A 10,834-nucleotide genomic window follows, 5' to 3' on the forward strand; every position below is an offset into this window, starting at 1 on the left:
CTACGAGGTGAAGACAGAACAGGGACAAGTCTTCACGAGGAACAGGCGACACCTGAGGAAGTGCAGAGAAATAGAGGAGGATGTCCCCACTGTTGAGGAGCCTGGCACAGAGCCAGTAAACAGAGCACCAGCTGACTCCCAGCAGGGTGCGGAACACAACCTAGAGGTGGATGCTGGACCTCAACAAGAAGATCCAAAACATCTCAGGTCATGCACCTCCTGATGTAATCAACACTCCCCACACAAGGTCACCACGCGCTCTCACCACTGGTGTCCCCCAGGGCTCTGTTCTAGGCCCTCTCCTATTCTCGCTATACACCAAGTCACTTGGCTCTGTCATAACCTCACATGGTCTCTCCTATCATTGCTATGCAGACGACACACAATTAATCTTCTCCTTTCCCCCTTCTGATGACCAGGTGGCGAATCGCATCTCTGCATGTCTGGCAGACATATCAGTGTGGATGACGGATCACCACCTCAAACTGAACCTCGGCAAGACGGAGCTGCTCTTCCTCCCGGGAAGGACTGCCCGTTCCATGATCTCGCCATCACAACTCCATTGTGTCCTCCTCCCAGAGCGCTAAGAACCTTGGCGTGATCCTGGACAACACCCTGTCGTTCTCAACTAACATCAAGGCGGTGGCCCGTTCCTGTAGGTTCATGCTCTACAACATCCGCAGAGTACGACCCTGCCTCACACAGGAAGCGGCGCAGGTCCTAATCCAGGCACTTGTCATCTCCCGTCTGGATTACTGCAACTCGCTGTTGGCTGGGCTCCCTGCCTGTGCCATTAAACCCCTACAACTCATCCAGAACGCCGCAGCCCGTCTGGTGTTCAACCTTCCCAAGTTCTCTCACGTCACCCCGCTCCTCCGCTCTCTCCACTGGATTCCAGTTGAAGCTCGCATCCGCTACAAGACCATGGTGCTTGCCTACGGAGCTGTGAGGGGAACGGCACCTCAGTACCTCCAGGCTCTGATCAGGCCCTACACCCAAACAAGGGCACTGCGTTCATCCACCTCTGGCCTGCTCGCCTCCCTACCACTGAGGAAGTACAGTTCCCGCTCAGCCCAGTCAAAACTGTTCGCTGCTCTGGCTCCCCAATGGTGGAACACACTCCTCACGACGCCAGGACAGCGGAGTCAATCACCACCTTCCGGAGACACCTGAAACCCCACCTCTTTAAGGAATACCTAGGATAGGATAAAGTAATCCTTCTCACCCCCCTTAAAAGATTTAGATGCACTATTGTAAAGTGGCTGTTCCACTGGATGTCATAAGGTGAATGCACCAATTTGTAAGTCGCTCTGGATAAGAGCGTCTGCTAAATGACTTAAATGTAAATGTCTGGTAGGGCCATCCGAAGACCTATACACCTGAAAGACTTTGTGTGAAGGTAAAAAAATAAAATAATTAACGGACAGTCAGAGACAGTAAACAAACATTCAGTTCACCTTCCAGTTTATTTCAGACATGGACTACAAGCCAAAGTTAGGTGGAGTCGGCCTTTTGTAAAAAAAAAAAATCATAATAAAAAAAAAGAGAACATGTAGCAATTTTTATGTTACTCATATTGATGTTACACAGGAAACGGAAATCAGTTGTTACTTACTTTATTCATGTGCGGGTTGACAACATGCCCAGTAAAGTTTGCTTAACTATATATCTTTGTCTGTCGTGACTACAACACAAAGCATATTGAAACAAGGACAATTACATTAAAGTGTCTAGTTTGAGAAACAGATGCCTCACAAGTCCTCAACTGGCAGCTTCATTAAATAGTACCTGCAAAACACCAGTCTCAACGTCAACAGTGAAGAGGAGACTCCGGGATGCTGGCCTTCTAGGCAGAGTTCCTCTGTCCAGTCTATGTGTTCTTTTGCCCATCTAAATATTTTATTTTTATTGGCCAATCTGAGAAATGGCTTTTTCTTTGCACAATCTTCCTAGAAGGACAGCATCCCAGAGTCGCCTCTTCACTGTCACTTTAATAGCTCTACCTACATGTACATATTACCTCAGTTACCTCAACACCGGTGCCCCCGCACATTGACTCTGTACCGGTACCACCTATATATAGCACTGCTATTGTTATTTACTGCTGCTCTATAATCATTTGTTATTCTTATCTCTTACTTTTTGGGGGGTATTTTCTAAAAACGGTATTGTTGGTTAAGGGCTTGTAAGTAAAGCATTTCACTGTAAGTTGTATTCGGCGCATGTGACAAATAACATTCGATTTGATTTAACTCACTACTTTGAGAAAATAAAAAAGAGCCCTACTAACTTCTAATAGACCCTCCCCTATCCCCCAAATTCCTTCCAACCCCGTTCAACCTCAATGACCCTACACTTCAATCTTTCACTCTCTTCAACATACTTACAACAATATAACAACACATGCGCCACTGTTTCATCGACCATACACTCCAGACACAAACCATTCATATGCTTGCCAACCAGATGTAATGACGAGTTCAATGTCCTATGTGCAATCGAGCAAACACAACCTTCCGTCCTAATCTGACCTTTGAACCTTGGTCCACCGACCTTTTTTTGGAGGGCATATAAATTCTGGCCCTTGTGCTCAGAGTCCCATCTCTTCTGACACACATCTATCAAAATGGCTCTGATCTTACATTTTGCCTCACCTCTACCCAGTGGCACATTAATATAAATTATTTCTCATTTATAAGCTCTTTTAGCTAACTGGTCTACAATTCCATCCCCTTCCACACTTGAATGGGAATGTGCTGGGACCCAGCAGAATCTCACTAATACACCCATTCTCTCAATTCTCCATAATAACATTAATACTCCAATAGTAGGTCACCCCTGTTAGATTTACCAGATGATAAACTATTCAATACAGACAGAAAATATCTGACATGCACTTTCAACTGTGGGACCTTATATAGACAGGTGTGTGTCTTTCCAAATCATGTCCAATCAATTGAATTTAGCACAGGTAGACTCCAATATAAAACATCTCAAGGATGATCAATAGAAACAGGATGCACCTGAGCTCAATTTCAAGTCTCATAGCAAAGTGTCTGAATACTTATATAAATAAGGTTTTATTCAATTTTAGAATAAGGGGTCTTGAATACTTTTCAAATGCACTGTAAATATTCACCACCCTTAGTCAATACATTTTATAAACACCTCTTAGCTAGATGCTAACATTAGCTAGGAGTTAGGGTTAAGGTTAGGTTAAAGGGTTAAGGTTAGATAAAATAGTTAAGGTTAGGGGAGGGGTTAGATATCATGCTAAGTAATTGCAAAGTAGCAAGTAGTTGCAAATATTCTAATTAGTTAAAATTGTCCGTGACGAGATTCTGACACGCAACCTTTTCGCTGCTAGACGTTTGTGGTACACAACCACATTCCTTTGGTGTTCGCCTTAAAGTAACCTATATTATGTAACTATGCCAAACATAACATATTATACTAATTTGAGTGTCCCAGATTTACATTTACTATGTTACGTCTCGTCTGAGACCAGTTTGCTGTAGTTGTTTTAAAATCACTAATGGCCTCATGGTGACATCCTTCCTGTCCTGCAGCTCAGTTCAGAAGAACAACTGCATCTTTGATGTGTCTGGGTGGTTTAGTACATCATCCACAGTATAATTATTAACTTGACCGTGCTTAAATATATATATTCAATGTCTGATTTGTTATTGTTATCCATCTACCAATCGTTGGCCTTCTTTATGTGGCTTTTGAAAGGCTCCCTGGTCTTTGTCGTTGAATCTGTGCTTAAAATGCAATACTTGCCTGAGGGACATTACAGATGTTTGCATCGGGGACAGAGGAAGGGTTAGTCATTCAAAAAGCATGTCAAACCCTGTAATGTGGGTCAATATAAATTGTCATTTGTTAAGCCACATTTGACTTTGAACTAATTTAGGCTTGCCTAAACAAAGGGGGTGAATACTTTTTGTAAAAATGTGTAGAATTTTATTTTCACTGACATGAGGGATTATTTTATGTAGATTAATGACCAATTACAATTAAATCAACATTTGAAAAAAGTTCAATGGGGTGTAGACTTTCTATAGGCACTGTAGCAGGTTGCGTTCTCCTGCTCAGACGTTGCATGCATCAACCAATGGTTTCGTGCCACTTCATCGACTGTGTCATTGACTGGCAGATTGCTATAACATATGATGTCGTTAGCTGAAATGTAAAATATCTATTCTGGAGTTGTAAGATCTGGCATGTCAACAATGCCTGGCCTGAGGAATACGCCCTATGTTTTGGGTAGGTCCTAACTCTAACTGCCTTCAGGCTATGTGGGAGATGGTGAATCATCTCTCTGCACCGGTATGACACTGTAGGCATTGAGCCTTCCAATTAAGTCTATGCATAATGCATATTACTTATACAGGTGGTCATACTTTTAGTAGTACTTTTAAATGTATACTGTATTTCACAAACTGCTAAACTCACAAGACAGAAGTACAGTATGGTAACAGTCATCTCAAGTTTGAAAGCAAAGTTATTGGAACCAATACTACTACCATTTGTGTAATCATATAAAAATCTCCAAATTGTCACATTAGTTTGATATTTTGCCATCTTATAAAAAGCCATAAGAATAACTATCAACTATACATACACCTGTTAGGATTGAACCTAAAAGTAATCATAAGGCCTATGGACCGATATAACATTTAGAGTTGATTTGGAAATGATACAATGGTACATCAAATGACAAAGAGAACAATAGCCTTCATAATGTTATTTGCATTTCATAATACTTTATAACATTGTTTCATCAAATATCTACTTGCTCAGCTACCATAGAATCTTTCCATCAGGATTTCCTATGTTGCAATTGAATATAGAAAATATATAATTGGCTCTTGGTAGCTTCTTGGTAGGACTTCTCAACCCATGTCAGTTGTAGCAGCTACTGTGTTGTAGCTACATATGAGGACACCGAGGTACGGACCTTTCCAACATTATAAAAATATATAATAATCTATAATTTTTTAGGAACAGTTGGGGTCTCAACTTACTGTTGAGAGTTGGAATAGTAGAATACACAAGGTGCAATTTCAAACTTGGTTGTGCATCAGCAGTTTCCCTCTTCTTATATGTCACTCACTGACTGTCACTCAAGTAGCCCATGTCAATTACATGTTTTTAGATTGTTAAATTAGTCTAGCCAGCTATCTAAAGGTGTAGCAATCATGGCCAAATGTTCACTGTTCTCCAAATAGTATTCTAGAGTACGGACCTCACTAAAACTCAGACCCTGGACCCTGTTGTGCTTGTGAAATATTATGGTTTATCAAAGGAGAATTGCCCTTTCAATGACTGGTTTTAGTTGAGTGGTTGCCTGTGCAACCACAGGAGAAAACAAAACCAAGTTCAACTATGCAAAATAAACAAACAAATTAAGCTAATTTCAAATAATTTGAGCAACTTGATATTAAGTCAATTGTTTTGTCATCAATTTGCCATACATTCTTCCAACAAGCTCTGAAGAAGTTTTGGCCCACTCATTTGGTCAGAGGTCTATCGTCAAAATTCAGTAGTGGATTGCTGAGTTAACAAAAACTATCAATATCAATTAGATGTACATTTTTGTGTTCAAAATATGTACACTTAAGAAACATAACAATGAACTGTTCACAACCTCACATCCTGACTGAGATCCACACAGTGGAATGAGAAACAAAAATATCACATTTCTTAAGACATTGACATTGAGCTGCAGTCCGTTTATCATCCTTCAATGGCGTGATGAAAGATGATGAAATGTGAATGAGGAGATCCTCTTGGTTAATATTAGGTGATGACCACGGTTTCTTAATGACTCAGTTAAGTGTGATTCTCAGTGCCGTTGTGGGTGAGCTTGGTTTTGTGCTCGATGTGGGGGCCCCTGGTGGAGTACGGTACCATCAGGAAGGGCTCCTTGGTCTCGCCCTCTCCTACAATACTCTCCTCATCTTCAGACTGGCCAATCCGCTGCAGGAGCAGGTAGCACCAACATCCGCAGATGAGAACACCGAGGGCAGCAACAGCAATGAGGATCACTATGATTGTCACCACCCCAGTAGTGGGGCTGTGGTCTCTGATGTACATGTTGCAACAGGAAGGTGACTCAGAGCATTGTCACAGAACAGGGGACTTGACAAGGACTGCGTGGTATGATCGCTTGCTGATTTTGGTGACTTACGGTTCTGCTTGGGAGACCTGGGGGTCACAAAAAGCAAATTATGTTGAATATTTAACTAACAAAAAATAACAAAATAAACCCTGTTGTCAGTGCTTGTATCTACACATCTGAATCTGTTTTTAATGAATTTTCGGCAGACATCTGCTGACTCAACCATAGGCCTATGTAATAGGACTCAACACAGAATCTAACCTCCAAATCCCCCAAATAAGCAAAAGGCTTGAAATAATGTATTGATTAAAAATGAAGTTGATAGCCTACCACCCTGTGGTAGGTAATCATATGTTATCTATACGCTATATTCTGCATAATAGCGTATGCAATAATGAACTATGCACGGAACGCCTTTATGCCATCAAAGCTAACGCATATGTTTTAACTGTGCACGCCGAATCATTGCACATTAATACGCATTTATGTATGTACATGCATGATACATCGGGTCCTGACGAGATTCAAGACGCACTAGATGAGACACCTTACCATTCCATTGAAACAGACGATGCGATCGCGTATCTTCATCAATGTGCTATGCAGCAACATCCCTGCCTGTATCAATACATAAGATCCATGGCTCTTCCTAATTGAACCGATTTCATTCGTAAAATCTGCTCATGCAGTGCATTAAATACACTAGTAGCCACCCACGCAAAAACCGAACTTCGAGGCCCTGTATCAGTGCAGGAAATGAGACCATGTGATGCACAATATATCGAAACAAATGTTATTTGTGCTGTCAATCTCTATTTTAAAGCAACAGTAGTAGCTAGATTATCTTCACTGACAATAATAATAATATATATATAATAATAATATTATTATCTTCACTGACAACATGTACATTTAAAATATATATATATCACTTCATGTTTGTCTATGGACATAATTTTGAACGGTTAAATAGTTATAGGAGCTCATAGATTTGCTAATGTGTTACCATCTCGGTCTCATATCAGTCATAGTTCAATGTTATGTTGTGGTGTCACGCAAATACTGGTGGACCCCTCCAGACTCCAAAATATCACGTGATACATACAGGCTGCTTGTTCCTGGAAATTGGCTCGAGCTACTGTAAAGTAGCATTTTGTTTGGACGTCAAAGAAGCAGGTTAATCAGCCAACTTTACTGTCACTAGGTAAGGAAAAGCTAGTTAGTTGAAGTGTTTGTCTTCTAAAAAATATGTAACTACAGTACACTGAAGCCTTGAGCTCCCGTAAATATGAGGATTAACGTTAGCTAGCAAGCCGTCGACGACGCCTCTGTCTCGTCTTGACTAATGGTCATTTAGTTAGATAACCGAGTTGTAGCTACTGTTATTTTCCTAGCTAGCAAGCCAGTTTATTAATTGCAGTAACATGGGCCCGTGGGCCTCACGTAATAGTGTTTCACAGGTGCCACTGACTAGCTTTCGAAGTTCGGTCTTGTCCTGACAAGTTTGTTTAGTATTGTAGCTAAATTAGCTAGCTAAATGAGTTTCCTACCGTACTAGCTAGATTAGCTAGCTATAACCTAGACTAGCCTGACTGGAGTCTTGAGTTAACGTTACATGACTAACGTTAACTGTTCCTTTAATCCAACTAACGTTACCTGACTAACATAATAGTTTATGTCATTAACCCTCCTATTATGTTGCGGTTCAATTTGACCCATTTCCACTTTTGAGTTCTCTAAAATACTAGTTAACCTCTTTTTCTCCATTAAATTACTTTTCCTCATTTAGGGTCATGAACCTAACTTCAAAATGTGGACACTGGTGTGTTGTGGAATGTCTTGAGTATATTTCGTATACAAACATGATGTTGTGGGTCATTTTGACCCAGAGGCTTTCATGTGTATAGATATTTGCACAGGTCCAAAATAAACAAGTGTCTTCTGTGTATTTTGTTTTGACTGGTTCTGGTGGCACTTATATAATTATTTTGGGGTGAAAATGAGCTTTCCCAAGTTTATTCTCAGCGCGAGTGCAGCAGATCTCTGACACAGACACTCAAAAATGAGCTCCAAACAGAAAATGCTTGTTTTAGAGAAAGGAAATATGTTTAACAAAATAGCTCTAAATATAGAAGTTTTGAAATCAAATGTTATTTTTTTCTTCTTTCTAAAAGGTCTGACAAGGCAAAATAAAGTTTGAGCTGTTTTTACTTGATTCTTTGACCGTCTAGAGTGTGTTTAAACTGTGCGGGTCAATCTGACCCATACCACAATGGATGCACTTTTTTTCCCCAGCAGAGCACAAGGGTTAGAGATGTTATCATGTTCCATGACTCTTGTATACCTGTTGTATAACGTTGGTTTTAAAAGAGCCATGTAATACGATTAAGGTATTATTAGCTAACCTTACAGCCTGTTACAGCTGTGACTGAAGCCATGTAGACCTGGCTATCTGATTTTATTTACAAAATATGCTAAGAAATGATTAATCTATAGACCTCCAGTCATTGCAATATAAATGTAAATGATGATTTTTTTGTTGTTGTTGATGATTAATAAGAAAGACATGGCAAGTGCACCACCAATGGAGACAGGTGGATTTGTGGGGCTCCCTCAGCCACCTTCCTATGAAGAATCAGTGGGTCCTCAGTACCAGGGGACGGTGCTTCCTCCTGCCTACACCAAATCTGCACAGTCTCCATACCCAACACAGCCGTATAATCAAATATATCAACCAACGGCTCACAGTACTACCAGTCCAATAGGTAATTCAAATCTTCATCACATTGTTTTCACTATGCTGTTCCCTCATAGGTCGAACTCTCTTGACACACTCTCTGGTCCATCCAGAATGCATTCTTTTGGTTTCAAACCATCTCAAGTAGCCTATTCCCTATTTTAGACTATTGGTTTGCTTTGCACTCTTAACATAATAGTTTTGGAATCTGATAGGTCTTGATGGATTAACAGTGTCCTGTGCAAGGGACCTAGCTAATCCCTAGAAGGCTACGTAATGAACGTTAGCTTTTAATTTCCTGTTTGGTGTTTAACATTCTTTGTTCTTCAGTGTCAGTTCAGACCATTTATGTCCAGCCGGGTGTGGTGTTTGGGGATCTTCCAGTGCAGACTCATTGCCCTGCATGTGCCCAGATGGTGATCACTCGGCTGGAGCACACCTCTGGAACAATGGCTTGGTTAACATGTGCTGGCCTGTTCATTTTCGGGTAAGATTAATTTATCAAGAGTCCCCTTGCAGTGTATTGTTGTTCATAGTCCTGAAAAGTCCCATTTTGTATGGGCTGCATAATGCATTATCTGATCTTTTGTTTTTTTGTAGTTGCATCTATGGCTGTTGCCTGCTTCCTTTTTGTGTGGATGGTTTGAAGGATGTGACACATCGATGTCCGAACTGCAACAACGTCCTTGGAGAACACAAACGGCTTTGATTACGTCTTTTGAAAAGAGTAGTCTCTATTGAGCATGCAACCTTGCAGCCTGTCTCTATCTTGAATTGTCTAATTACAAATACTGTCAGAGGCTAAACAATCATGTTAAACATGCATATTTTGATGATGGTCATCATGTAGTCTATATCAGGGGTACTCAACTCTTTACTCTATGAGGTCTGAGCCTGCTGGTTCTGTTCTACCTGATAATGAATTGCACACCTGGTGTCCCAGGTCTAAATCAGTCCCTGATTAGAGGGGAACCATTTCAAGAAAATGCAATGGAACTGTCTTTGAAGAGAAGAGTTGAGTGATCTATATAAATGTATTACCTTTATTAAGAGCTTTGTCCACTAGATAACTTGTCAATATTGCACTTTCAAATGGATTTTATTATATAATTGTATATATGTCAGTTTGAATATTAATGTGCACACAATGTTGGTGGGGTTAGAGGTAAGACTGGTCGATATTGTGATTGTACATTTTCATAGGATCTATATGTAATCAAACTGCAATATGACTTACCTTTTAATACAGTCTTATTGTGATGATGACTGGTAAGTAAGCAAGCTCATCGTACAAACTGCCCTAAGTAGATCCACTTGTTGTCTTAGGCCTAAATGCCTTTAGTTTGAATGAAGGAGTGGTTTTGCTGTAAATTATGCTGTGGAATTCAGGCACCTTTGAGCATTCCCAAGTCCATGGATTCACAAGGTTGTCATTGATTGTATAGGCCCTATTTGTTTATTTTCATTCATCACATTCAATTGTGTGCGTCTGTAGAATTCACTTAATGGCACTTTTTCAATGTGTATGCATGACATAAGCACAAATAAATTAGATAATTTTACCACCAAATGTGATCATTGTTCATTCTTTAAAGTCAATTATTTGTCTTTTGTTTGAGTTTGTGCTTTCTTGCCCAGACTAGCTTTTTTCCTCCATCATACCCCCTCTTCCAGCACTTCTGACATGTTTAGTGTATTATATGCGTATATTATAAACTGGGTTGTTCGAGCCCTGAATGCTGATTGGCTGACAGTATACCACCGGAATGACAAAACAGCCCTTAGCCATGGTATATTGGCCATATACCACACACCCCCGTGCCTTATTGCTTAATTAATTAATTAATTGCTTATCATAAACCTTAGGCTATAATATATGCATATAATGCACTTTCTATCATAAACTGTGTTGGGCACGTACTTCTATGCTATGATCCATTACCTTTGGCAATGAAATATCAGACAGGCCA

General features: G+C 40.3%; 2 protein-coding genes across 3 annotated transcripts; one reads left to right on the forward strand and one right to left on the reverse strand.

Moving 5' to 3' along the window:
- Positions 1-1,447: 1,447 nt before the first annotated feature.
- Positions 1,448-7,025, reverse strand: LOC118365334 (stannin-like). Its single transcript, XM_035747473.2, has 2 exons — positions 6,680-7,025; positions 1,448-6,213 (listed from the first exon to the last, which is right to left on the reverse strand). The coding sequence occupies exon 2, from the start codon at positions 6,100-6,102 to the stop codon at positions 5,839-5,841; it is 264 nt and encodes an 87-aa protein (XP_035603366.1). The 5' UTR covers positions 6,103-6,213; positions 6,680-7,025; the 3' UTR covers positions 1,448-5,838.
- Positions 7,026-7,180: 155 nt separating this feature from the next.
- litaf (lipopolysaccharide-induced TNF factor) lies at positions 7,181-10,434 on the forward strand. 2 transcript variants are annotated; one of them, XM_035747467.2, is made up of 4 exons: positions 7,181-7,331; positions 8,688-8,892; positions 9,195-9,351; positions 9,465-10,434. In XM_035747467.2, exons 2-4 carry the CDS (start codon positions 8,694-8,696, stop codon positions 9,571-9,573), a joined length of 465 nt encoding a protein of 154 aa, XP_035603360.1. In that variant the 5' UTR covers positions 7,181-7,331; positions 8,688-8,693; the 3' UTR covers positions 9,574-10,434. The 2 variants fall into 2 exon arrangements, with proteins under 2 accessions (XP_035603360.1, XP_035603361.1); XM_035747468.2 differs by having other exon boundaries at positions 7,187-7,331; positions 8,692-8,892.
- The last annotated feature ends 400 nt before the right edge of the window (positions 10,435-10,834 follow it).

This window comes from Oncorhynchus keta, chromosome 5, assembly GCF_023373465.1.
Source record: "Oncorhynchus keta strain PuntledgeMale-10-30-2019 chromosome 5, Oket_V2, whole genome shotgun sequence".
Lineage (NCBI taxonomy): Eukaryota > Metazoa > Chordata > Actinopteri > Salmoniformes > Salmonidae > Oncorhynchus > Oncorhynchus keta.

Bases quoted from the DNA above. Each gene is read 5' to 3' on its own strand.
- LOC118365334 (XM_035747473.2), bottom strand. From the start codon at position 6,102: ATGTACATCAGAGACCACAGCCCCACTACTGGGGTGGTGACAATCATA.
- litaf (XM_035747467.2), top strand. From the start codon at position 8,694: ATGGCAAGTGCACCACCAATGGAGACAGGTGGATTTGTGGGGCTCCCT. The intron at 8,893-9,194 runs GTAATTCAAATC...TTTGTTCTTCAG, and splicing joins CAGTACTACCAGTCCAATAG to TGTCAGTTCAGACCATTTAT. The intron at 9,352-9,464 runs GTAAGATTAATT...GTTTTTTTGTAG, and splicing joins GCTGGCCTGTTCATTTTCGG to TTGCATCTATGGCTGTTGCC.